We start from the raw sequence: 27,280 nt of genomic DNA, 5'->3' as shown, positions 1-27,280 counted from the left end.
ATGATTAGCTGCAAATGAGCCACCTGAAGGATAGAGCAGGGAGCTTCTGGCAGAAGAAGTGATTGGGCCATTCAAACAGAGAAAGTCAATATTCACCACCCCTATGTGATTCTGCAACCTGTATACTCAGAAACATGAGAAATTATATCCCATCTGATTCAAATGTATGATATGTCAAGATCACTGTACTGTCATGTGTAACTAGGTAAAACAAATTAAAGAAAAACAAACATACACACACCAGGAGAGAAATTAGATAAGGCAACTTAACAACAACCATAAAAACAAAAAAACCCATTTCGAAATGAGGCAAAGACATTGAATAGACATTTTCCCAATGATATACAAATGTCCCATAAATAAATACATGTCAATATGTTCAATATCCTTAGTACTTAGGGAAAGGCAAATTAAAACTACAATGAGATACCATTTCACTCTCATTAGGAGGAAATGTCAAATGTGAAGACCACGGTGGAAAACAGTATGGCAGATTCTCAAAATAGTAAGCATAGAATTGTCATGTGACCTAACAATTCCATTTCTAGGTATATGCCCCAAAGAATTGAAAGCAGGGACTTGAACAGATATGTATACACTCATTTTCATAGCAGCATTATTTACAATAACCAAAAGTAGAAATAAGTGAATATTTATAGATACATGAAGAGATAAAATGTGGGATGTGTGTGCGTATACACAACAAAATATCATTCCACCTTAAAAAGAAATGGAATTCTGATACCTGCTTCAGCATGGATGAACCTTGAGAATATTATGCTAACTGAAGATAGAGAGATACGATAGGACTTAACTGCATGATTCCATTTATGTGAGGTACCTAGAGTAGTCAAAGTCATGGACACCAAGTAAAACATCAATTATTAGAAACAGGGGTAGGAAATGGAAGGGAGTTGTTATTTAGTGGGCTTATCATCTATGATGATGATAAACTTCTGCAAAATGATGAAACTTTGTACAATGATGTGAATGTAGTTCCTGAAACTGAAATGTACATCTAAAAAATAATTAAAATAGTGAATTTTAGATTACATGTACTTAGCCACAGTAAGAGAAAATTTAGAGAACGCAAGGATATGGAAGCTTTCTTCTTGTAGCTTCATAGCTGGGGTTTAGTTGCTAGGTGGGAGAGAGTCCAGCAGGGAGACAGGAAAAGAAGAAAGGTCACTCACTGTTCTACGCCAAGCCTAGCTCTTCCCCTATGGAGCTATGTGGAGCTGGGCAGGCAGCACTGCTTGCTACTCTCTGAAGACTGCCTGGGGCAGAAGAGAGATGGTCCAGATATCAATCTGGCCTCCCTATCTCATGTCTCTAGTTGCCAAGTCCAACTTTGCTCAGAAAGATACCCGCCATTTTCAGGACGTGAGACTTCCAAGAACCCATGAGATACATGGGACAATCGATGACCATCGCCCACCTGCACAGATGCTGATGTGATGGGTGAAATATGGTATGGCCCTTTAGAAACTGTTCCATCTACACCTTCTCGTGACTAACAGGCATGAAAGCTAGACGCTTGCATCAGCAGGCATCTCCTTCTCTGTCCCCACCCAGGCCCCCCTGGAGTCAGGCCAAGAGTCAGGGAATCCTCATCAGAAATGGTAGACCTCCTCTCCATCCCCCTCACCAAGGTCCAGTCCAAGATTCAAGTGTGCCAGGGTGTTACGACGAAGGATCTCCCAGCCCCGGTGGCTGTTGCTGCTTTGAGATGTGGTCCTGGACAGGGACGGAGTTTGAAGAACCAGAGAGGCTCTGGCTAGAGTTCCAACCTCAGTCACAGAGGGCTGTTTCTCAGACAGCTGCTCCTGTCCATCCTCCTTGTCGGAGCATTTGAAAGCTTCCACATAACGGAGCACTCGCAAAGGATTCTGGTCATGATGGTTCTCGACCCTGCTGAGAGAAAAGCAGAAAGGAGTCACCTGAGGTGGGAAGAGGCTGTGGGGAGAAGGAGAGGTGAACGTGGAGGAAGCAGGATCACAGGGGAAGAAAAGGAGGGGACCAGAGCTGAAGCAGGAAGAGCCCCTAGGATCAAGAGAGGGGAAGGGGACTGGGGTGCAATGGAGGAGTCGAGCAATCAGCCTTTAGAGGGCCATGGGACATGGGTGATGGCCGTATAGAATGGAGTCAGTTAACAGATACAGGGTCACAGGGTGGAGAACACAGAGTTCAGGAAACCCCCGGTAGAGAGGAGAGCCAGGTAAGGAGATAAGGGTAGAGCATGAAGGAGGAAGCAGCACTCAAGGCCAGAGGATACTGGAAATGCTGGTCAGGCAGGAACAGACCATGAGCCGGGCAATCGCTGCTCACATCCAAACCTTTCACACACACAGCCTGCCATTACCATCAGCATTCCCTAAGCCCCCGCCTGTACTCCATCTCCCTCCCCAAGACAGGCTAACACAGTCTCATGACATCTCCTGGTGGCCCTTGCTTATTCTAAGGCTGATGAGCCTTTCACTCACCGCAGGAACCAGCGGTCCCCCAGGCCATACTCGCACCCGCAGATCCCTGAGCGAGGCCACAGGAAGCGAGGCATCTTTCTCTCCAGCATCACGGTGGTGGCCACGACCTGAAAGGAGGGGAGAGGCAGAGAAAGAGCTCAGAAAGAGCTGTGAGGTTCAGAGGGGCACGGAGGCCACCCACAAAGGGAGTCAAAAGCAATGTGTGAAATGAGGACGCCAGAGATCAGCAGTAAGAGCTACCATTATCTTCTTGGAGCCTGTGACAAGACCATGCCAGCCTGCTTTTCTCATAGGAAAAGGAGAAAGGATGTTCTTTGTTTTGAATAAAACAGTGACTCCTACATTATTATTCAGATTCAGGGAAAATGAGTCATTCCAAAGTAATCTCATTTTTTTTTCCCATAGGAAAGTCACAGACCAATGATCTTGATTTAAATAAAATGATTAAATAAAATCTCTCTGATCTCAGGGATGAACTGATGATGCTCCAGTTCAAGGAATTTCAGCAACTTAAACATCCATACCTGAAGAGGGAAAAGGATTGATTAATGACTTCTCACTTGGCAGGGAAATTTCTAGTGGCATGTCCCAGGTTCTGTCCTTTGCCCAGCCCTCATTAACTACCTAGATGAAACAGAGGACAATCTTATCAAATATGCCTGTGACACAAAACTGGGAGGGATACGTAATATGTGGGGTGACAAAAGCAATATAAAATGACCTCACCAAACCAGAATGCTGCTCTAAAACCAATAACATTGAATTAAAAAAAAAAATGTGAGGTCCTACATTTACATGTAAGGAACTTAGCTGAGTAAATCATGTGGAAAAAATTCAGATTCTAGTAGATCATAAACTTAGAAAGAGGCAGTTACATATATGCTAAAAGATCTGACCTGATTTTAGGTGCTTTTGGTAATAGTATTACATCCAAAGTAAGAAAAGGCATGATCTCGCTCAGCACTGCTCCAATCATATCAGGGACTGGACAATTCTAATTTCAAAAGGACCGTGGTCTATTATCACAGGAACAGAGTGCAGTCACGATGGGTCAGGGCCAGGTAGCATTATTGATTGAAGGAGCTAGCAGTCCTTAATACAGCCAACTGTCCACGTCACCCTCTCCCATTTCCGGACTTTTTTATTACTCCACACTTCCCTTGGGTTCATAGTTGAGTCAATCTCAGGACTTCTAATCATTCTGTTCTCTTCTCTGGATAGGTCTTTTCTTCCGCAAAAAGGATACATATATGTAACTGTCTCTTTCTAAGTTTATGATCTACTAGAATCTGATTTTTTTTTCACATGATTTACTCAGCTATTATTCAGCCTCCCTTTGTTTTCTGGTAACAGAACCCATCCTTCATTTAGAGAATGGATCCTTCACCTCTCTCAGCCCATTGGTTAGAATAAGCTGGATTACCAAGTCCCTGGAAATCATCTCCTCCATTATGGGGCTCGAGGTGAGGGCTCCTTACCTCCACACTAGCACCACCAGCACGGTCATAACTTTATGTTAAATTCAGAAATGGGTCTATGAGACCCAAACTTTTTTCAAGGATGTGAATCTTAGGCTGATTTTTCTTGGGTCAAAGATGCTCTTTCCAAGCCAACAGCACTATACGATGTTGACAGAACGCAACAAGAACAGGTCTTATGATTATGCACTAAAGGAACCTGCTCTTTCCCTCAGAGCTTAGAACTTCTTTAAGTCATCAGGACAACATGGCAGGAGAACCTGACTTAGAAGAAAGTCAGAACAAGAGAGAGCAGAACAAGGGACTGACAGAATATGTGAGATGGAGACTGGGTTCTGACCAGCCACCCCCAAAGGATCAACATACCCTCCTCCTCCTACTTAAAAACAAGTCTGTTTGAGTTTTGTTTTCTGTTCCTGTTGTCCTGGGTCCTCACTGCTACAATCCCTGACCCCTATCCTCTCCACCATTGTTCTCAATGGATTCTTGCCCATCTTTAGGTCTCATCTTAAATGTCACTGCCTCAGGAAAGCATTCCCTAACTTTCCAGTCAGATTCCTGGGTTGCCTCCTCTTCTGAGCACCTGGTATTCTCCATGGCACTTTTATTGCTGTAAGTTTGCAACCTTCTATGGAGTCATTTGCTTGATGTCTGTCTTTCTAACTAGACTGGCAGCCCCATGAGGTCACAGGTTACAGCTGTCATGTTTGTGCATGTGTTCCAGCTCCTAGAAATTTCCCAATAAAGAGCAGAGGCCCTAAAGGATTATCATGACCAAAATGAAAAGTTTGAGGAGTAAATTGGAAGATGACTCTATTCAAATAATTGACTAGTGGCATAAAAAAATGTATTCCCTATTGTATGAGGGGGAAAATTTTAGGGCCAGAGAGTGAAAATTATAAAAAGACAAGTTTCAGCTCAACGCAATATGGACATTTTTAATAATTTGGGAAAACTCCCCCCCTCCTACCCCCTATCCAAACATATAAGATAATAAGGTCTTGATTAGCATTAAGAAGATGTTGAAGGACTTTGACCAATAAATAATTATGCTGAGTAGTAGGTGAGTACTTCTTAGAGATCTCCTGAGGGTAACTTCCAACTCTACTACTTATTGCCTTATGGTGACCCAAGAAAAGATCATGGAAAACAGGGATTTATAGAATCTAAGAGAACATAAGGTCCAAATATAAAAACTAGAATATACTAGCACAGTTTCTGGTTCCCAGCAGATCCAAGAAGGACTCCTAGATCTACTTTTCACCCATGATCAACAGCCCCACCTCTTGCCTCTACCCTCCACTTTATCCTGCTTCTGTCCCCTCTATCTATCCACATGTACCTCAGATTTACATATCACTGAGATGGCAGCTTCACTGGGTTGTCCTGTGACTCTTCTGGGAACGGTCCACCATAACATCTCACTTTGATTTTTCTCTCCATCCCCCGTCCCTTAGCAAGAATCACACTGATAAACTCACCTGGGCCCTCCACAGCTCGTCACGCTCCTGAGCCACTCTCCAGTGGGTGTCGCCCATCATGGCGATGAACAAGTTGAGCATGAGCAGTGTGGCGATGATGGCGAAGGCAGCATAGGTGAGGTTGTACATGAAGGGCAGATCTACGCTGTAGTTGGCAGGGCCATCGATGATGGTAAGGAACAGCTCAAAGGTGCTGAACAGTGCCGTGGGGTAGTCAGAGAATTCCCCCAGGTTGGCTGGGTCCTCTGTCTGGAAAATGATACAGAACGCTGCTCCGCCCAGAAAGAATGGAATTACCACAATAAGCATGGGCCAAGTTAGTATTCACTCTACCTCTGATATATACATCTCCATATACATACACACGTCCACACAATCATGCATCCACAAATGTGAAACTGTGAAACTGGCCAACTCCAAGAGGTCCTATGACTAAGTTCACCATGCTGGGTGATGATAATACTCAGGCATTAAGAAAAAAAAATGTATGGACATGTATGGCATAATGTCACCTGTTTCTTAACTTTTAGAAAGCCAAACATTTACAAGATAAGTTGTTTAAAAGAATGTGTGGATTATGCAACAATTTTTAAAAATGGAGCACATAAAAAGGCTAAAAGAAGAAAACCTTTTATCTCGATGGCCTTTAGATAACTATCCATCACCCTGAGACTCCCTAGGTGAGCCTGGACGCTCATGGGAAGGCTATCGTTGCTTTCTGTATGGCCTGCTGGACGGTAATGGGCATCCTTGGACCTGATCTCAGCATTAGACCCTTTAAATGGCTTCTCCGTGTGGGAAATTGAAACATCAACAAGGTGGCTCCAAGAGCAGAAATAGGGTCCATGACAGCGAACATCTTCCTTATTTAATAAAAAAGTTAAGTACAATGGCCAAGAAGTGATCATTTAGGGAATGTGGGGTCTAGAACATTGTGGGAAGCAACTCTGTTACCTTTGCCCTGTTTTGTAACCTGTGTATGAGAAGACGCAGGTGAGGAAGGGAGAAGGCTTCGAAGAGGGGTATCAGAGGGTGCAGGGGAGTAGAACATTCTAGATAGACTGCCAGCTCTACCCTTTCATGCCTTACATCTTGGAGTGGTTTTTTTTTTTTTTTTTTTGGTTTTTGTTTTTGTTTTTCCGTCTTTGTTTTCGTGGGAATCCCTATTGAACAGAGAAATTTCTGGGAATAGTAAAGAATCTGTGTAAGGAGTCATGATCTTTTAGAGTTGGTGGTCTTCAAAGCTTTTCTGATACACCTGCCTGTCTAATCAAGGACAGAGTCAGAGTTCCTGGCCTTAGGATCTTTATCTTTTCAGCGCCAAGAACTCTCTTGTACTCCTTCCTGTTCCTTCCCCCGCCCACTGCTCTTCCTGCCATTTTTCCTTCCCTTGCTCTCTTTTTTTCTCTCTCCCTGGCACCCTCCACTAAGCCTTGACTGAAACCCTGCTTGTCCCATATCTCTCGGTCTCTCTTCACCACTCTTCTTTTTCTGTTTTCTCTACCATGATTTAAAATGTCCAGACTCTCTTGTATATCTCTTCGTTCTAATTCTTTCCTTTTATCTCAACTTTAAAGACCACCTGTAGAACGAGAGCACACTGTCTTCTTGAATGCTTTGTTTCTTCTTCTGAACTGTAAGGAAAGAAGAGTTAAACACTGCCTTGTTTCTCTTTGTCCACACAGTTTTCTGGGATCCACAACTGGCCCGTCTTTCCTGTTTAAGGTCCATCTCTCTCCAAAAGCCCTCTCCACCTCAAGGTCTCACAGGGCAGTTAGTCAACACAAATGTGATTGGTCCAGGCCACATGAGTCTACCTTCTTGGCCAGCCTAAGTGGTCCTGATCTCATGGACAACAAAAGAGAGTGCAGAAGAGAGCTGAGAGCGAGAGTGAGGGTGAGCTTTCTGAAGATCTGGACCCAATGATCCACTGGAAGAAGGAGTAACACACTCACCAGAGGCAAATCCCAGGATGACCATGGCCATCAGCCAACAGAAACGCATCAGGTCCCCAAAAATCATCTGCATGAAACAGAGAAGAGGAAGAAAGGTGGACTGACCCTTTCTCCACTGTATCTGAGCCATTATTACTAACAGATCAGGAGGCCCCCAGAGTTCCACCAGCTCCAGTCAGAGCAGAAGTTCCTTTTTTGCACCTGTCCCCAACCCTCAGTCTGCAAACGTCCTCTGACTGAGCCAGAAGAAGGCTTCAGAAAGCACTGACCTTCTGGATCATGATGGTGAACGGACCCAGCATCTGGAATCCTCGAGCAAAGTACATGACACTGCACCAGCCCAGCACCAGGGCCAAGGATATGGGTACCACCTCTCCGTTCATGTTGGTGAGCCGCATCACCATGGTCACCAGCACCAGGGAGGCATAGGTGATGCTAGAAGAAGAGCAGGAAACAGAGAGTGAGGGTGGTCTGGGAATATTCTATATCCCCACAGCATGGTGGTGACTTGGGTGGTACCCACACACTCGGGCTTAGTTTTAACACATAAAACACACCTACACACATAGATATAAGTCCACTGGAGAGAAACACCTGAGTGAGGGTCACCTAAGGTCTATATCCCAGAGAGTGCACTGGAGACCTGGAACAATTTTAAGTGTAGGCAGGGGCTAAAAGGAGGAGACACTCACATGATGACATGGAATGGCCCCCCGAGGATTGTCTGTCCAAAATAGCGAGAGGCACCAACTCTGAAAATGTCTGGGATCTGGGGGAGGCCAGTAAAACAAAGAGACAATGTAGACTGCAGTTCAGCCTGGGGCCTCAGGTGGATGGCCTTAGCCTGGACCCCCCTGCACCTCACCTCTAGAAGCAGGATAATCACAGCCCCGATGACGGTCACCAGCTCCCCCACCAGCCGGATGTGATCCTGGTAAGTCACATAGGCCTCCTATGGAGGGAAATTCAGGACTAGGAATGCTTTCTGATGGGTGGAGAGTCGAATCCTTTCAAGTGAGTGGTCTAAAGATTCCAACGTTTATCCAAGATGAAGAAAAGCCATCCATCATCCCCCTGTCAATCATCCCCAGTATAGTACCAATGTGGCTAAATCCAACCAGGACAGGAGTCTATATGTTCAAGGTTTATTTAAAAAACTAAATGCTAATGACTTGACCTATCATTGGATATCACCTCCTCTATATATGTTGTAAGCAGTAATTTATGATTAGTGTATGAGCAACTGGGAACATATTTGAGATACACAAGTTAATAGGACTGAATTAATAAATAAGAAGAGATCTTTACATTTACACACTGTGGGTAGGATTGTAAATTACTAAAACCACAATGGAGATTCCTCAAAAGACTAGTTTTGAAAACACCAAATGACCCCGCTATACCACTCCTTGATATTTATCCTAAAGAATTAAAATCATCATACCATAATGATACATGCATACCCATGTTTATAGCAGCACAATTCACAATAGCCAAGTTATAGAACCAGTCTGTTTGTCAACAGATGAATGTGATATATATATATACATAATGAAGATTTATTCAGACATAAAGAAGAATGAAATCATGTCATTTTCAGGAAAATGGATAGAACTAGAGAACATCATGCTAAGTAAAATAAGCCAGACTCAGAAATCTCTCATAAGTGGAAGCTAGAGAGAAAAGGGAAAAGAAAAGGGATTTCATAAAGATGGAAGGGAGCTCTATAGAGCAGAGAGAGCAGAGGAGGGAGGGAATAGGAGAGGGAAGGGAAAGGTACAGGGCACCGATAAAGCAAATTTTTTAAAAAAGAGAGATCTTAGTGGCTTGGGATGGTTTTGACTATGGGAGAAGTCCAGCTTTTCCAATCTCATTATGGCTGGCACTGGGCAGAATACACTGTAAGCCTATCTCAGAATGCAGGCTCTAGTATGGGCCCAGAAACTACCATTTCCAATGAGACCTTGAACAAGTCATTGAAGATCTCTGAGCCTGAGGAGTCCTCAACCAGAAGATGGAGATTCTACTGCTTACCTTGCAGAGTTATTGTGACGATCACACTATACGATATATTTGGATGGACTTCACAAACCATAAAGGACCATTGAAATATTCATCATGGTTTTATTATTATTTGTCAACACATAATAGGGGTAGAAATTGGGCTAGAAATGCTGTATGGATTTTAGTTCTTAGGAAGGGTCCCTGCCTATCCTGAGCAGAAGATGTAGAAGGCATAGTCCTGGGGTCAGGGTGGAGTGAAGACAATGCATGTTACCTCCAGTGGAAGTTCTGCAACATCATACAGAAGCAGGGATTAAATCCCACATTAAACATCTTTAACGTGTTTAAAGCCACGACCCCACCTAAGTATATAAAAAGGACTATGGAGCCTCTTTCAGAGAAATACATTCAGGTGCAGACAATTATGCAATGAATTCCAAAATATTAAGGCAACTTTTTGGCCATAAAAGGGTTCACTGTTATTGTTCATTGGCTTGTTTTGTCCTCAGTCCTAGCAACTATCTTTGAACTCCCTCTCCTCTCTCCTAAAATTCAGTTCATGGACTTTAATATTTTGTTTTATCTTAATGTTTCTAAAGCATGTCTTTTTATTGTAAAACATGTCAACTCCTTTTCAGACTCGTGGTAGGAGAAAAATAATAAATATATTAACTTTAGAAACTACATTAAATATAGAAATAAGCCAGGCATGCTGGTGCCCCTGTGATCCCAGCTACTCAGGAGGCTGAAGCAGGAGGATCACAAGTTCTAGGCCAGCCTGAGCAATTTAACAAGACTGTCTCAAAGTAAAATGAAAGGGGCTGGGAATGTTGCTCACAGGAAGTCCTGGGTTCCATCCCCCAAACTGCAAAAACAAAAACCAAAAACCCTGCATTATTTTATATATGTGTTTGCACAACAACGTTGAATTTCTTTTAAAATGTTCTATCTTTGTTGAGTATGTCAGGGTAAACGCCTGTTTTTGTATCTTGTCACAGCTAAGAGAAGGAACTGTGCTCGGGTTCACCTGAAGAGCTGTGAAGATCAGAGCACCCCTAGCGGCCAGAAAAGGAATGGCACCAGATATGATGATCTCAGGAGATGAAAACCATGAAACCTCAACCAACAGAGAACATTGGGGACAGAGGGGTCCTGCTGGGGCTTCCCCTCACCAGCTCCTCTTTGCTTATTTCACAGATTCCTTCACACGGAGGCGTTTCCTGGCACAAATTCAACAGTGAGGAGGCCAAGGAACAGAAACCGCTCGCTTTGCCCAGCCCCACCTGGGATCCACGGCCCTGGAGTGGCTGCCTGCACCTTCTGTCCCCAGGGCCCTAGGCCGCAGGTACCAGGTCGGCTGAGAACCCCCTTCCTTGCTCATCTTCTGGACCAGTACACAGACATTTATATAGGGTCTTGTTTGCTTTTTTTTTTAACTGTTCTCTTTGGGCAAGAAAAAAAAAAAACAACCACAACTTGGTATGTGTGTGAAAGTTGCCATAAAAATAATACTATTGGACTTTTAAAACATTTGACTTTTGATTTTAAGGGGAACTCTAGAGTTTCATTTGATATGTTATGTTGGTTCATGTTTAGAATAAGTACTCTTTGTGTTGTTCAGAATATTTTAGTGTTTCAAAACTGGAAAGGAGCATCAAATTTCAATGATGGATTTTTTGATGTTGCTTGAAACAATAATAAGGATTCCTCTTTAAGAAACCACCTGGTCCCCCTAGAATTAAGCCCTAAACTCAAACAAATAATGACTTCCTTTTAGTTTCTAGAATTTTATTCTTTGGGGATTGTATTCAGGATTTTCTAAGATGAAAGGCTAATTAATCCATAGCTTTCTGGATTTTTAGTCCTCATACCCAGGTTTGGGGACCAAGTTCAAGGTTATGTTTAGCAAAGTAAATTATCAGGAACACTCATCCCCAAGTTCCAATTCAGTCTCCCAATTTTTCTTTCTTCATGTTCTCTGAATTAACAGAACCAACCCTTTAGTCAAACCCATGGCATCTATCATCTTGTTTATCTGCATCCACTTGCCCCACCAAGCTTCTGGAATGATCTTTCTAAACACAAAAGTCATGAATATTATCATATGGCTTCTCTATTTAATGCCTTTTCTTGCTACCCAAAGCCTTCAAAATAAAAGTGTAGGCAAGAGATCAGTGTTCCTTACTTTCACATGACAGTAGAAATTTTGATAGTGTCTGAATTTGATTGATAAATGGAGAAAGATGCATATTACTTCAATGACATGGAGATAAGGACAAGAATGGAGAGCTGAAGCAAGTAAAGCCTGGACGTGCCCAGGAATGAGAGGTGGTGGGGAGAAGGACCAGTGCAGGACACAGTTGCTTTTCATCAGATATGTCACTTGATCTTAAATCACATGTATGTACTCTTTTAATTAGAAATGTTGTTTGTGAGATAAACCCCAGATTATCAAGCATGATGTACAAAGCCCTCGCTGCTGTGATCACTGCTTTATGTCCCCATGCTCTGAGCTACTGGGGACTTGGTTGTTGAGTCAAGCCTTCCATCAAGGATGGGCCCTTTCTGTAGGACACCTTCTGCCCCCTGTTAGCCTGTCTCACCCTTCCTGATGCTCCAAGACTAAGGTCAGCCCAGCATTCCTCTTGACTCTCATTTCCTGCCCCTCTGTGTCCAGATCAGGTGTCTCTTCTGCAGACACCTGGTGCTGCTCTGTGTTCACGGCCCTCACCCAGCACATTGAAGGTGTCTGGGTACCCCTTGTCTCTCCAGGGAGCAGGGATGTCTCCTGCTTTTTACCACAATGCCCACCATGATGGCAGGTATTGATTTAGTAAGAAAAGAAAGAAGGAAGGTGAGAAAGGAGAGGGGGGAAATGGTAGATTCAAGCTGAGCATTACCTAAAGGGAGACAAAGAAGGAATGGAGAAGTGGAAATGGGGACACCCAACTGGGAATGAAAGGAGAAAAAGATGACAATTGGGCTTTTCTGAGATTTCCAAAGTCCTCGGCTCAAAGTCCCTTAGGCAAGCCTGACTAATAATGCACTAAGAAAATACTCCACACCACTCCTTTAAAAATAAATATCTTCCAACAATGTCTGGAATTTTTTCACATCACTACATGTCTTAGAATTTTAGGGGTTGTCAACAACCAAATCCCCTGCAGAGTTTGGCCCTTCCTACTTCACTGAGAAACTGCCCCAACGAGATTGTTCTTGCTTGGCAGATGCCTGAGCTCTTTGCCTTCAAGGAAATGCCCAGAGGCAGGCAGGCAGAACAGAGCCTGGGGCTCCACTGAGTTGAAAGAGCTGGGTGTGTGTCCTGCAGGAAAGTGTGGAGAGCATCCCCTGCCCCAATAGAAAGTGGGAGGGCACCAGAACCACTTGTCAACCCCAATCTAGATCTTACTTTGTCTCCCCCAAATCCCAGACTTGTAAATAAATGAAGCTACCAGCAGGGCCTTGCAAGCTCTCAATGAAAGTTACTCTGATTCTCTAAATGGGGCAGGTCTCCTAAATACAGCTGCCCATTAGAACTAAATGGCAAGTCTTTGTCACAACATACACACAAAGGCCAAGCCTGGGTTAGTTTGGATCAATATGTTGTTGTTTGTTTTTCTAAAAAAAAAAAAAAATCTTGGTAGATTTTTAATATGTATTCTAATCTGTATTCCAAGGTGAGAATTTCTGGGCCTGGGCCATAAGAGAGGAAGATGTGGTTCCCTTGAAAGGCCACCTTCAAAGAGACTCTGCATTTTCTCAGGAAGATGGATCTTGGAAAATTTTACTCTCTTCCGAGAAGCCATATGTAACTGTGGCTGCTCCTTTGCCATTGTCCTTTGCCAGGTTACATATCCTCACTTTACCCTTTCAAGTCTTTAATTTCTCCCTTTGCCTGGCATTCTAAGTTCTAAAGAGGTCATACCTAAATGAGAGAACAGGCAGTAGCTCGATCTCTGGGGGTAGGAGTTATTACATATCTTATCTATCCATCAATCCATGTCCCTCTCATCTTAAGAGGGAAAGATTAGATGTGGCACATAAATGCGAGTGTGGTGTCCCCAGGTGAGCTCAAAGCACGATGAAGATGAATTTCTTATAGATTGGGTCCCTAAGAAAGAAGACTGGGATTGAGCTTATGGTTGTGGAGAGACAAGTGCCCTCTCTTGGTATTTAGAGGTGAAGGTTCTCAAATGAAGCACTCCTGCACCCCAACCCCTACATTGCCCTTGTCAGCTAAGTGTCTTTGCCTGAGTGCTTGATCTCTTCTGACCTCAGAGCCACCATTGTTAAAATGGTGACAATTTTATTTGCTAATGGTATGAAATGATATAATGCTTTGCTGTGGTCTACAGAGTCACATCAACTTCATGGGCAGCTTGTCAGAAATGCAGTTTCTCAGGTACCACCCAGCCTCACTGCCAGAATCTGCGCTTTAACAAGTTCTTGAAGGTGCTGACCCGTGCATGTAATGTGCACACAGTAAGCACTTAGTAGATGTCATTTTTTTTCTCCTGGGTTTCCTGTTTCTCCCCATCCCTTCCTCTGTCTTTATCTGCTGTGCTTGTTCCACAGGGTGTTGGTTAGAACTCCTGAACCAACTAGGACAGAGTTGGAGATCAATTGGGTTTTCAAATAGCTATGGTGCTTTGGGTTGTCCAGAATTCATGAGGAATAATGAGGTGTACACAAATCATCCCACTTTTTACAACAGGTAAAAGATGATTTCAAACGGATAGAACAACACATGTCATTCCTGCCCCATCTGCTCCCTCACTCTCTGCATCCAATCTGTCACCAGGGAGTGATGCTTTCACCTTCTGATGCTTTTAACAATCTTCCCTGATGTCACTCCTTCCCCCCACCTCCCATCACACCTCTGTACCAATCTGCCATTGTCTCTGGATTGCTAAACTGTAGTGGATACTTACTAGTCTTTCCACATCCTCTCTAGTTCCCTCGACTCAACAGAGAACACTCTACCATGCAACGAGTCATAAAAAAAAAAAAAAAAAAAACTGCTCAAGTTCTTATCCTGTTTAAAATCCTTCTGAACATCTCATTGCTTTGGAGATAAAGGATAAAATCCCCAATATATCCTGTAGCACCCTGTGTAATTTGGAAAGGACCATTTCATCTGGAGGCACCTACCCTGGTTCCCTGGGTTCTAGCTAAACTTTTAGTTCCTAGACCTTAAGGAGGGTCTTCCTGCCTTGGGGTTTTTGGATAAGCATTCCTTCTGCCTAAAATATTCTTTTCACCACCAATTTCAGCTCAGAGACAAGCCTTCTTCAAAGACCCTCTCTGGCCTCCTGGAAGGACCAGGGCCCTGTTATAAGCCCTCTTTGCACCGTGTCCTTTTTATACCATGGAACAAAATAATGTTAATCAGTTTGTAATGAAATAGCTATTCATACTCTCATTTAATTAATATGCATCAGTCTTTAAACTATCAGACCAAAACACTATCTACTTCGTGTTTTGCTCAAACTGTGAATATTGAATTTCTAACACCTAGAATAGTGTTTAGCAATAATTATTTGTTTAATGAATGAATCAGTGAAATGTTTCTAGGAAAGGAAAAGGCAAAGAAGAGCTTGAAGGAATCTTTTCTAAGAGAGAAAAAGGAGATATGGCGATGTAAAATTAATACCCTCAAGCTGAACAGTGCACTTTAGAATCTAAATGCTCAGATGGTAGCCCTAAGACTAGCCAACTGAAACTGAGCAAATCTCAAAGACAGAATCTGCGAGTTCTCAACTCTGGTTGAACATTAGGGTCACCCTGAGTTTCTTAAAAACACCAAAGCCAGAGCCTGAGCTCGGACATTCTGATTTACTGGGTTGTAGCATAAGAACAGGTCTTCTTTACCAGCCTCCCAAATTTCTAATATATAGTCTTGGTTAAAAATCACGTATCTAACAGGAGGTAGGATTTGCCTGAGGTCAAACAACTATTTAATTTCAGATTTAGAACTAAAATCCAAACCACCTAGCTCACCGACTAGGGAACCTAAAAGAACTAGTTCTATAGTGCTTGCTGCTCTGCCTAAGCCAGGTAGAAATTTGAGTGCAGGAGGAAAGTAATTCTAATTAATAGAGCTCTTGGGAGACCCTGAGGAAGCTGAACGATGAAGCATCTTAAGAGTCCTTAAGATATACCCCAAATTGGATAGAAATGAACTAATCCCATCCTTACATGATTCAACTTTTGTATAGTTTCATGAAAATTAAGAGCTTGTTTTTCTCAATTTCAAATGTCTTGAGATGATGCTCTTGGGTGGCTGTCATAAAATCTAGAAGTTAAGCTACAAAGGATCTTAAAGTTCATAGAGCCCAATGTTTTCTTAGACCCCAAAAGATCCACAGAGAAAATGCTAGAGTGACTGAGAGCCAAGGGCTTCTAGGCTTATTAATAAACCTGGCTATTAGAGTATTCATTTATCTAAGCTAAAGATCCATAAACTAGCTAATCAGTGACAGCTGCAATCATAAAGATTCTATACTGTCCACTTTAATATTTCTAAAACTTTCAAGTAACCAAAAAGTAGAAGAAAAGAAAAAAAAAAGAGAATTTCTTATTAATTAACAAAGTGCAAAATTTGCTTTCAGCAGCACTGGGAAAGCAGAATCTTTCAAGTCATGGTGATATGTTTGGGAGCCCGGATCTAATCCAGATTGGTTTACCATTTGAGTAAGAGCAGTACAAACATTCTATCGACTCAGGGACAAGGCTAAGGGCTAACACCAAAGACTAGGGACCTTTGGCTGTTATTTCTTTCTAACCCCCTCACAGCTGCATTCTTAACCCTCTTGCCCCTCTCCTGCACTGAGAAAGAACATTTAGAACTCAAAGAGACTTCCTTATAGATCAAGGTGGCTTTGACCCAGGGCAAAAATACTAAGAAGAAAGAAGGAAAGAATAGGAGAGAAGAAGGATGGTAGGGGTACTTAGCCTTAATCATGCCTCTCCTAGTCCTGAGGCAAAGCTAGGGGACCTGATAAGTGTGATTTAACTATCTGGGAACATGTTCCTATCTAATTAGTCCTGCCCCAAGAGAAGCAGACACACGGAAGAAGACACTGGTGGTTAATTGCTCAACATCTCCCAACTCCTAGAGCAGAACACTATCTACACTGAAAACTCATGAAGATTCCAAGAAATCTGAGACGAAGGAAGGCTGGGAAGGAGCACATATGAAGAAATAGGGCCAGAAGCTAGAGGAAAGTCTAGGCACGCTCGATTTGTTTATGTTTATACATTCTCTTCATTCCTAGGTACTCCCCATTCTACCTGACTATCTCCTAAATGTCCTTATTGGCTTTATGGGCTCTCCACACCAGAGACAACCTCCTTGCCTGGAGTGATGTTCATGGAACACAAACTCACAGGGGCTCTCGATACAGGAGTATTTCTCTCTCTCTCTCTCTCTCTCTCTCTCTCCTGCCCCTTCCCCTGGGGGGAAAAATATAACTCCTATAAATGAATGATGAGGCATCTTAGAGTCAAGGTATTCTCAAAATTGGATACAGATAAACTAACTCCATCCTTACAAGTCAGCTTTTGTGTAGTTTGAGCTACACATATAATTAGGGTAGCGAATGCTAGAAATTGAAAGAGATGGAGTGCCTACTTAGTTTGGGGTTCTTTCCCCTGTTTTTCTCTGTGCATACTATTGTCTTTGGTGTAACCCAACTCAGAGTTTTTGCTTCTTGACTGTAAGAAGTTTTTCTTCTCTTTCTCACCTAACCTACCCCTTTTCCTAGTAGTCCATGCTGAGCTCTTCCTATGGCTGGTCTATCCCTCATAGACCATAGATCTCCAGTCACCCAGCTCTTACTTATCTTGCAAAATTCTTCTTCCATTTCTGTTCCTTTATTCCTATATGCCTGACCTCTTTCTGATATTTTTAGCTCACCAGGACAAAAATTTTAGTAATCCATGGATCAATCCCAAATGTAGTTGTACTAGGTTGAATTTTACGTGTTTAAAAGTACTATTTTGAATTTATTCCCTCTATTACACCCAAAAGACAGTTTGTTTTCCCCAGCTACAGAGTTTTGTGTCTACACACCTCTATTCAGCCCTTCTCACCCTCCCAGTTCTCAGGAACATTATAGAAGGCAGGCCTGTGACCTCAGAGACCATTTACTGCAATCTGCTTGTCCAAGCATGTCAGAAATTAGGAAGAGGCAGATCCACAAGGTCCTCAACTAGAAGTCAGACAGCTGACCCATTATTGCCAATGAGCTTATATTGATAGTGTCCAGAAGAGAAAGCAGGCCAGAAGTGCTGACCCTACCAGAACAGAAAATAACACAGATGTGACTTGGAGTACAATCTTCCTTCTTTAGAAGAGGTTTCCTTGAATATCCCACTACCAAAAAGCTGGTCCTCTTTGTAAAGTGCAAAAAGTTTCACAAATGCATGAGGTTACTAATATGAAGGGCTCTCTCAATGTTGTTGCAAAAGAGTCCATAAATCCCTAGGCAATTACTCTTTCGCTCATTAAATTCCATCTGATTCCTTTATCTTATGCCTAATTTCTACCATGGTGATTTGCAGCCTGCAACTTCTAGAACCCAAGGGTGGTATCTTTCCTGGATAGCATCAGTCTTGTCTCCAGCATCATTACCCCATGTTACTATTCCCTTTTATCTCTTCCAATAAAATCACCTGTAGTAGTTTCTGTTGGAAGATGATGTTATCTCGAGGATTTGTGCGGTTGCCAACACGGAACTTGAGGGGGCGGTAGACACAACATGTGGTGAAGCATATCATATAGAGAATGTACAAGGCACCCAGGATACAGAAGTATGGCTGCCCATATTTCTTCCACTTGAAGCTCACCAGCTCCTTCACTGGGGTCTGTTCCAAGATCTGGCGAGCCTGCCATGGAAGGAAAGTAGCTTGGGGTGACCAACATTTTGAGGTTATTGAGTTCCCACTGGGTCCCAGAAGTGAAGGACAGTAACCATCATTATCATCATTCATTTAGTTAGTCATTTCCTTGAGGGATAACTAGTTCATTTCTACTATATGCTAGGTTTGTGCTAATACTATAGGTATACTATTAAGAAGCAAAAACAAGGCACCATAGCACCACTGTAGCTTTAACAGCTGAAGAGTAGTTTACTGAATGAAGGAGAGTTAGGAAGGATCATTCCATCAAGTGGCAGCAGGCACCAGGGCAGGAGGGGGTGAGAAGGCATTATCCATTTGCAGGTGAGGTGTGGTTGGGAATATGGGAGAACCTGTTGGGATTGGTGGACAAAAGATATAATGCGCAAGGTAAATATAAGCCATATCATTGTGTATTGTGTGTGAAGTCTGAATACAATGGAAAGCAAGTGGAAAGTCTAAGCAAGGATATAGTCCAGTTTGCTCTGGAAGTACTGTTAGACTCAAGAAAAGCAGTACAGCAGGCTGTAGAATGTGCCAGAAATCTAAGTGTGATGGGACTGTGCTCTAGAGAGGGTGAAGAACGGGATGAAGCATGTCAGAAATTAGGAAGAGGCAGATCCAAGGCAAAGCTGAAGGGATTAACCATTAGCAGAATTTTTTTTTTTTTTTAATACCACTGAAGCTGGAGGGAAAGAGAGAGACAGAGTGCTTGGCAGTTCAGAGCAGAAAGTTTAAGGATCCCCACCCAGAGTGGCTAAGGTTTGTCACAGGTAGGAGTCTTGTTCTTTGCTGGAACTAAGGGTGAAGGTAGCAAGAATATGAAAAGGGAATAGCTGGGAGGCGTTAGGGAAGGGGAAGGTATCAGACCCACAGGAGACTGTTGAGAACCAGCTGATATCAAAAACTAAACAAGCATGGTGGCCAAGTCCACACAGAGGGACTGGACATCTAATTCCTAAGAAAACCTGCTCAAAGCTTATCCATCTCCAGGCTGATTCCTTGAGGAGGGTCACAAAAACTGACCACTCAGCCTTCCTCCCATCATTCATGTTTCCATCATCCACCACAACTGTCCATGTTTTGTGACTCTACAAAGGCTCCTAGGAAATTGTCATGTAGCAGATAAACAACGGAAACTATAGCTTGCCAATATCTTGGAGGTTCCCGAATGCCAGCAGCATTTTCTTCTTCCTTGTATAGACTTCCACAAATTTTCCTTTGCTTCATGTTATTCAATCTTGGACTGTCTCAATGATCTATGCTTTGTCCCCTCTCTTTTGACTTATCTTCCTGATGACTCCCAACTCCCCGTCGAAGACCTAGGAGGAGCACTTCCTCTGTGATACCTTCTTTGGCCATCCAGACCAAGTTGACTACACCTCCACGTTGCTGCCCCGGTACATAGCACACGCCCTTATAATGGTACATCTTGTGCTCTATTGCAGTTATTGAGGATAGGGATCAGAATTGAGGAATTTGGCTGACAGGAAACGTGTTTTCTCTCTTTCTGTATTCTCAGTTCCTGGGTAGTGTCTGGAACCCAGAAGGTGCTCATTGTGCTGAAGGAAAAAAGGAAGAAAGGAAGGGAGGGAGGGAAGGAAGAGCTTCCTTCTGGAGAATTCCTCATCTGAATTGGCAGAATGGAACAGGTAAGATGAAGGAACTAGAGCCAAGCAGAGGGAAAACAACCTCAGGAGATTAGTGTTGGCTGGTCTTTCCCCCAGGTCCCAGGAAACTGTTCTCATCTTGGCCTGTTGTAAGTTCCCTGGATCCTAAATCCCAGAAAATGGGCAGGTACTGTGTGGACACAGTGCTCTCTGACCTTTCTTGAGCTCCATACCTCCCGCTTCTTGGAGGAGACCACAAGTTCTAGAAAGGACAGCTCCTCTCCCCAGGAGTCAATCTCTGTGAGGTCGTAGAGAGTGGATGTCAGGGGTCCATATGTCCATTGGATGTGCTTCCGCCTCTGCATCAGGTGCTGGAACATCTGAAAGATACAGGGATGAACAGGAGAGTCAATGTGTGAGAAGTTGGTCTGAGACAAAACGCCTGTGGAGCAGGCCAGTTGCTCACTCTCCACAGATAGTGCAGAGTTGGCCATCTTCTGTTTACATGAATCTCCTTCCTTCCTTCCTTCCTTCCTTCCTTCCTTCCTTCCTTCCTTCCTTCCTCCCCACTCCCTCCATTCCCCCCCCACCCCTTTCTTTCTTTCCCATAAAGCTCTATAAGAGGAAATGAGATGAAGGGAGTAGGATTTGAGAATACTATGGGAAATATTTTAAGATGAAAGTCTCAAATGCCACTAAGAGGGAACCTGAGGTTGAACATTGTGGTGATGAGGTAGAAAGTAAGGGACTACCTCCTTTGGGAGGAGCTTGGAGAGAAGGGTCATAAGAGAGGCCCTTTAGGGCTGGGGAGCCTCTCACCACAGTGTTGCCCTCTACTCCAGCCAGCTTGAAGGGGGTGAGGCCCTGGTGATTGGGCACGAGCTCCAGGGGCTGCAGGTGGTCCCCTCCATCATAGGACAGCAGCAGGTTGTACATGTGGCAGGCAAAGGTTTTGTTGGGCTGCAGGATGAGGATGTGCAGCACTGTGTTTCCTGGGGAGGACACGGGCTGGCATGTGGACCCAGGCCTAAAGGCCTTGGTGGTCCCATTCCCCACCCCTGGTCCTCCCTCACACCCCCAGGCACATCCCAGCACCCCCTCCCATCTCAGCTCTTACCCAGGGAGTCCTGGGCCCGAATGTCAGCTCCGTGCTCAATGAGCAGCCGCACAATCTCCTCGCTGCCCACGCAGGCAGCAAAGGACAAAGGGTGCTCCCCTGGGGACATAGAGAGATCCATGGCAGGAGACCACAGGGTCACGAGCTAAGGGGGCAGTTTCTCCCAGGTGACTGCCTGCTTGCTCCTCCCACATCTCAGCTCAGGGCATGGGGCACTTGTCCAGCAGAACCAGAGGAAGGACACTGAAGAGGGTCCTGGGAATTGGCCTCTGGCCTTAAGTCCTGTAAGGGCTGCCCTTCTGCTTCCCCACAGATGGAGCTGAGGGCAAGGCCCTGCTTAGCCCAGCTCTTGGCCTCGACCTGGCTGTCCACCTGCCCTTCCTCCCAGCCTGGCCCTGCCCTCACCATAGTAGATGAGGTTGTGGGGACTGCGTTGGAAGGCGGTGCCTGTGGCTCTGGCAGAGACGCTGGCCCCGTGGGCAAGCAGGGCGCGCACCAGGTTCACGTTCTGGTTCATGACAGCGATGTGCAGGGCAGTCTGACCTGGCCCAGAGAGAACCATCAGTCACAAGTCCATCTCCCTCAGGTCTCTCAGGGACACAACACCCAGCCGAATCCCCAGCAAGAGTCTCTGCCAGTTCCTCATGTAGACTACAACCATGGCTGCACAGCGTGGCCAGAAACTGCACAGAGTGGCTAGTTACTCCCTCAGGCTGCCCAACTCATTGTCCCTACCCCTCCACTACTGGAGGCAGGTGAGGAGGACTTGATGTAAATAAAACCACTGTGGCTGCTATGAAAGGGGCAGAGAGAGATGTCGTCAGGGATCCTGACAGGATCGAGATGCAAAACGGCTAAAGGAATCCATGGATACTCAAAGCAAAGGCTGGGATTTAGGTATTTCTCCCAATTCATGGGTGTCATGCTTCTCGGCCCTCCAGTACTTCCCCAAAGCCACCCTTCAGAAGCCCATTTCAAGAGGTAACAGCCAACCATCCCATGCCTGTCTCTACCTGGAATTACCACGCAGCCTCCTCACCTAAAAAAGGCTCACACACGGTGGGCTCCTGGACCAGGTCTGGGGCGGCCTCCATCAGCACCATGGCGGCCTCCAGGTTGTCATAGAGGGCCGCTACGTGCAGTGCCGTCTCCCCCAGGGCTCCTGGAGTGGAATGAGACAAGAACATCAAATTCCAGCCAGGAGCCCTCCAGGAAGGAGCTCCTGGCTCCAGGGATACCTCCAAAGACCCCACATGCTCAGCAGGGAGAGGGGCCTTCTGCCTACCTCTATCCCATTAAAGTCTGATCTCACCTCTTTGTCGAAAGTCACAATTTTGTTCCAACAGAAGTTTCTTAAGTGTACACAGGTCATTTTCCTTGGCTGCCTGAAGCAGTGGAGACTCCCATATCCTGGAGGAGGATGAACTGGCGTCAGGTAGAAACCATCACAGAGATGCCAGGAGCAGGGGGAACCAGAGACATCCTCTGTCTAAGATGCACACATCTCCACTTTGCCACCCTTGCATCATCTGCAAGGACTGAAGGAACTAAGGGGACATTAAGGCAAAGTGTGGTCTAAGGGTTTCCCTGGTTCTGGTGCCATCCCTGTCATGAAGATTCCTTGTATACAGGTTTGTGGCTCAGCTGGGGAGGGAGGCTAATAGAAGGGTGCAGTTCCTGAAGGAGGAAGCCTGAGGTCTGGCTATGACATCCCTGCAAAGAGTTCCTGGGACCCTGCTGACTCATCAAAATTGCATAGATGTTTCAGGAAATCAGCAGGTGGAGGGAAGGTGCGTTTCTGTGGGGTTCCCCAGGATTTCATGCTTACTGAACCTGCTCTCTGTAGCCAGGGGAGTTTAGAAGCCAAAACAGTGAAGGAGGACAAGGAGGACAAGAAGGTTAGGGCTTAGGAACTCTGTGGAAATCCTGAGCTTCTAAAGGTCTGATTACTCCTTTGGGCTGTTTAGATACAACGTCTACTGTGGATGGAGAATTTGGGGTAGGTTATGGGCCAGGTATTCCTCCTGGACTCAAAGCAAGTTGCTCATGACTGAGGAGGAATGAGCACCGGGCCTCTCAGCTCAGAAGCCAGGATGAGACAGTCATCTACACGCCCTCCAAGAGTTCATTGTTGTTTCTGCCCTTGTCTGCTTCTAAAGCCAACAAGAGATAAAGCTGGAGCCTGGCCTGCTAGACAACGTAGCCTTGGCTCCAAAGGCAAACACCGAGTTAGGCAGGATGAGGGTCATCGGGCAGAGCAGAGGAGCTGTTGACCTCATGGCCCCGACCCACGGATTCCTTTCTTCCCATGGCTCCGGGAGCCAGGGGGAAGAAGTTTTCTGGTTAAAGAAGGAGTTCTCTATCCCAGGGAATACCACTGGGAGAGACTTGCAGAGTGAAGGGTCAGCACCTGCCTCTTTCACCCAGGCCCTCAGTCCCAGTGAACTGTGTATCTCTGACCTGTCCAGAGTGGCCAGGGCTAGATTCCAGAGTTCACTCCCTGTCCTAAGGCCACTGTACAAAGCTCTTGTCCCTCCTGACCCTTGGCCCGCTGCTACTCTGCAGAGGGGAGGTCCTGTGACCAGGTCCCTGGGAGACCACTTCTGTCCCACTCTGATGCAGGGGGAGGGGGGATCAAAGGTTCCAGCGTAGGGCGTTGTGGGGGACTGGGGCTGAGTAAGCAGAAGGCCCTGTCAATAGGAGGGTTCAATGTGAAATGCAAATTCAGGACTTCCTCTTCAAAATGATGAACAGTCTCAAGACAGAGACAGCAGGACACTGAACCAAAAACAAGACTCTCCTGATACACAGAGCAGCTTGCTTCAGAGATGGCTGTCTGCTTGCTCCACCCTCAGCTCCTGAGTGGGAAGGCCCCACTCCCTCCCCCGCAGGCTGGCCTGCAGGATGCATCCCTGCCCCCACCCAGGCTGCTTTTCCTGACTCTGGACCTCAGGGAAAAACGATAGGATGGTCCGCACTAGATAGACCAGCCCTTTCCCGAACAAAAGGTCCCAGGAACGGCACAAGCCCCATTCATTCTCCATGTAGTGGGCACCTGGTGCACCCCCAACACAGTACACACAATAAAATGCAGAATTGAAGGCAGGATTCTGCAATGTCACCCTGCTTGTCCTCTTCAGCTGGTCACATCCAAGTGTCACACAAAACTAATCTCTCCTCCCCCTTTTCCAGACAACCGACTTTAATTCCAGCTGTAACTTCTTGTTCTGTCTTCCACCAAGTTTTCTCAACAAAAGACCGGTAATATCTGATCCCATCCCCAGCAACCTGCTCCCAACAACCTGATATTGTCTGTCCTCCCCATCCTATATGCTTGGTTTCTTCAATCCAGTCGCATTTAGTCCTCCTTCCAGGAGGCAGGCAGGTTCCTGCCTGGGCTGTCATTCTGCCCCTGCCTTTATATTGACAAAGTCTCCTTAGGTGGCCCAATGCTACATTCTGCACTACTACCAAGAGGGTCCCACTGGGGTGCTTTAGTGGGTGGGCTGGAGGGAAGAATATATCCAGGAGGCTAATGCTGAATTCTAGGGTGCAATATCAGGAAAACAGTCCTGTGGGTCAGAGGGTTTGAGAATTGGTGCATTTCACACCAACTCCTTAGAAGCCTACCTCTTCTGCTGCAGCATGTAGACCTGGTCCAGGTGCTGGTCCCAGTCTTGCTCTCCAACCAGCCAGGAGGCCAGAAATTTCTGGAGTTGAATCCAAGGCCCTTTTGCTCCCATGTCTTCTTGCAGGCACTGGCAGTGTGTGAGACTCTGGTGAGAGGAACAAGCTAGGATGGCAGCAGCAACTCAGGAGGCAGGGTCTGCTTAGGACCCTGAGTGAGTGTATTCTCTGTGTGACTTGTGTGTGCAGGTGTGGTTGTGGTGTGTGTGTGTGTGTGTGTGTGTGTGTGTGTGCACGTGCACTGAGGGACTAGCCAACCTGCCTAGGGAGAGGAGGCTTTCCCTGGAAGGGGCGGAGCTCTTTCCAGAGCTGAGCCTGGGGGCACAGAGCTGCCCTGGAGCAGGGATAGGGGAAGGGGAGGGAACTTCTTGGGTCCTGGCAGTCAGCTGGGTCAGCTGAGACCTGGAGAGGCTGAGGAATGGGGCAGACAAGTTTGGAGAGGGAGCAAGGGCAGTGCCTGGAAGGTGGGTCCCATGAACAAGGTGTGCAGGCTGTGGGTTGCAAGATGTGGGAACTAAAGGCTTCCAGCTCAGGAATCTGGCAGATCCCAGTTTAAGTCCTGCCTCTTACCCCTTAGGGTCAGGTGAGCATTCTTCACCAGGATCTTCTGAATTTTTAAAGTAGGGGAAGCAATTATACTGTAACAAGAAAGTGTATGTAAGGTACCATGTGTCACAAGACCTCACCAGCTTATTTTCCCCCAAAGAACCCAGGGATGGCTTCTCCTCAAAAGCCTGTGGCTCTTGTCTGGACCCTCCTCAAAGGAGGGTGTCTGACTCTCCCCTTTCTCCTCCTCCCCTGCCATTTTCCTGAGCCCAGCCTGAGCATGACTCTCAGGTACAAATCCCAGGAAACCCCCAGAGGTCTATGCTCCAAGGGGAGTTGAACAGCAAGAGCCTAGTAAAGTGTAAGACAGGGAAATTTTAAGACTCATTCCAGGAACAAGGCTGTAGGAGGAATGGACACGGATAAGTCGAGGTTATATTACTTTATTGTGTGACAGCTTGTGCTTAATGTTCTGATTGTTCTCAAAAAGGCATATCAATGCCATTGAGTTGTAGTCATTCTGTGAGGTCACGGGGAATAGGGCACAAGTTCTCTGTTTTCTGAATGAAGGACAGAGCACAGAGGAGAAGTGAGGTTCCCCCAAACCCCAGGGCTGGAGGCAAGACTGGACCTGGCTCTGAATTGGGGATTTTGGCTCCCAGTGAGTTCCTCTCCAGATCTTGTTGCTTCTTGGGAGTCTTTTGTCCGTAAAGATGTGAGAGACTTGGGTGGGGTATGTTGGGACCCTCCTCTTGGGGATCCTCTGGAACCAAGAACTGCCTTCCTCGTTTGCTGTGCTCCAGAGAGTAAGGGATGGATAAAATAACCTCTAGAGAAGGACAAGAATTGAAAGGAAAATAAAGCAAGAAAGGAAGAGGAGGTGTCCCAGACGGGGAGGTGTTCTCACCCAGGGAGTGGGGAGGGGTCACCTTGTGGGACATTTTTCTGCCTTCCCGAGGGTTGGGGCAGTGTGGGTGGTAATGATCACTGAAGCCTGGGGACTTCCAGTCTAAGGAGATGGAGGGAGCGATAAGGTTGAAGTGGGGGTTGTAGATGCGCTGATAAGCAGGGGGGCAGGCCAGGAAGGGAGCACTTGCCAAGGAAACACTCAACCCATAAAGCTAATCCTGCAGGGGGTGGGGGTAGGGAGGAGCTGGCAGTGGAGGAGGCTGGCCCGGTCAGAGCTGCACGGAGCAGGTACCGGGGCTACCACTAAGGGCATCAGCTGTAAGTCTGGAAAGGAGGAACGAGGGCCCCATGTTCAAGTCCCCACTCCTGGGTCTTCAGTGTCTCCCCTGTCCCTTGCTGCTGCCTACACTGTTGTCTTTAATGGGAAGAGCATAAACAAGTACTCTGGATGGAGACCATACTGTCTGCCTGTCCCAGCTGGTAGAGGGGAGATTTGACTCTCTTTTGATCTCCTCTTGTCTCCCGCCACTCCTCATCTTGGCAATAGTCTGCATTGCCATTCTGTCTTCCTCTGTCCTGCCCCAGCTTTCTGTGGACAAGCACACCCCCAATTCAGATAGCGGCTTCCCCAGCCAGGACACCTCAGAGTCTAATGCCACCAGGTGCCTGGGAGAGGAGCTGGGCTGGGGCGCTTCGCCCCATCAACACATCCCAGAGTGCTCTTACAGAAAAGCAGCAGGGCTTCGTAGACTGACATGCTGAGAAGGAGGAGAAAACATACCTGGGTTTCAAGTTTTAGGAAATGCCCTGTCACCCCAGCTGCCCACAGGCAAGCAGGAAACAGATCTGAGTATTACTACATTTTAAAAACATTCAGAGTGAATATCATTCAATGATGGAATGATTAGCCTTTGTGTGTGTGTGTGTGTGTGTGTGTGTGTACTTTTCTATACTTTACACAAAAAAAAAAAAAAACTTTTTTAATGGATTGTTGGCTTCCTGCAAGGATTTATTTACCTCTTGACACCAGGAGTCAGGCAGGTGGAAGTAATGGTGGTAGGTAAAAACTGGTTCTTTCCACTCTAGCTTGCCCCTCCCGCAGCTCCCTT

At 45.6% G+C, this 27,280-nt stretch overlaps 1 protein-coding gene across 1 annotated transcript; it reads right to left on the bottom strand.

The window, feature by feature from the left end:
* Positions 1–1,613: 1,613 nt before the first annotated feature.
* Positions 1,614–24,772, bottom strand: Trpv5 (transient receptor potential cation channel subfamily V member 5). Its single transcript, XM_027943435.2, has 15 exons — positions 24,660–24,772; positions 22,342–22,439; positions 22,069–22,191; positions 21,435–21,572; positions 21,030–21,128; positions 20,732–20,904; positions 20,146–20,292; positions 18,078–18,290; positions 8,263–8,349; positions 8,090–8,166; positions 7,667–7,832; positions 7,398–7,464; positions 5,443–5,711; positions 2,484–2,590; positions 1,614–1,911 (listed from the first exon to the last, which is right to left on the bottom strand). Exons 1-15 carry the CDS (start codon positions 24,770–24,772, stop codon positions 1,614–1,616), a joined length of 2,175 nt encoding a protein of 724 aa, XP_027799236.1.
* Positions 24,773–27,280: the final 2,508 nt, after the last annotated feature.

Source organism: Marmota flaviventris, chromosome 1 (genome assembly GCF_047511675.1).
Source record: "Marmota flaviventris isolate mMarFla1 chromosome 1, mMarFla1.hap1, whole genome shotgun sequence".
NCBI lineage: Eukaryota > Metazoa > Chordata > Mammalia > Rodentia > Sciuridae > Marmota > Marmota flaviventris.
This window is presented reverse-complemented; position numbering and strand designations above follow the sequence as displayed.

Coding starts and splice junctions, on each gene's coding strand:
- Trpv5 (XM_027943435.2), bottom strand. CDS start 24,772: ATGGGAGCAAAAGGGCCTTGGATTCAACTCCAGAAATTTCTGGCCTCC. Junction 18,291..20,145: donor TCTCCTCCAAGAAGCGGGAG/GTATGGAGCTCA, acceptor CTTCCATGGCAG/GCTCGCCAGATCTTGGAACA. Junction 8,167..8,262: donor TGATTATCCTGCTTCTAGAG/GTGAGGTGCAGG, acceptor GGCCTCCCCCAG/ATCCCAGACATTTTCAGAGT.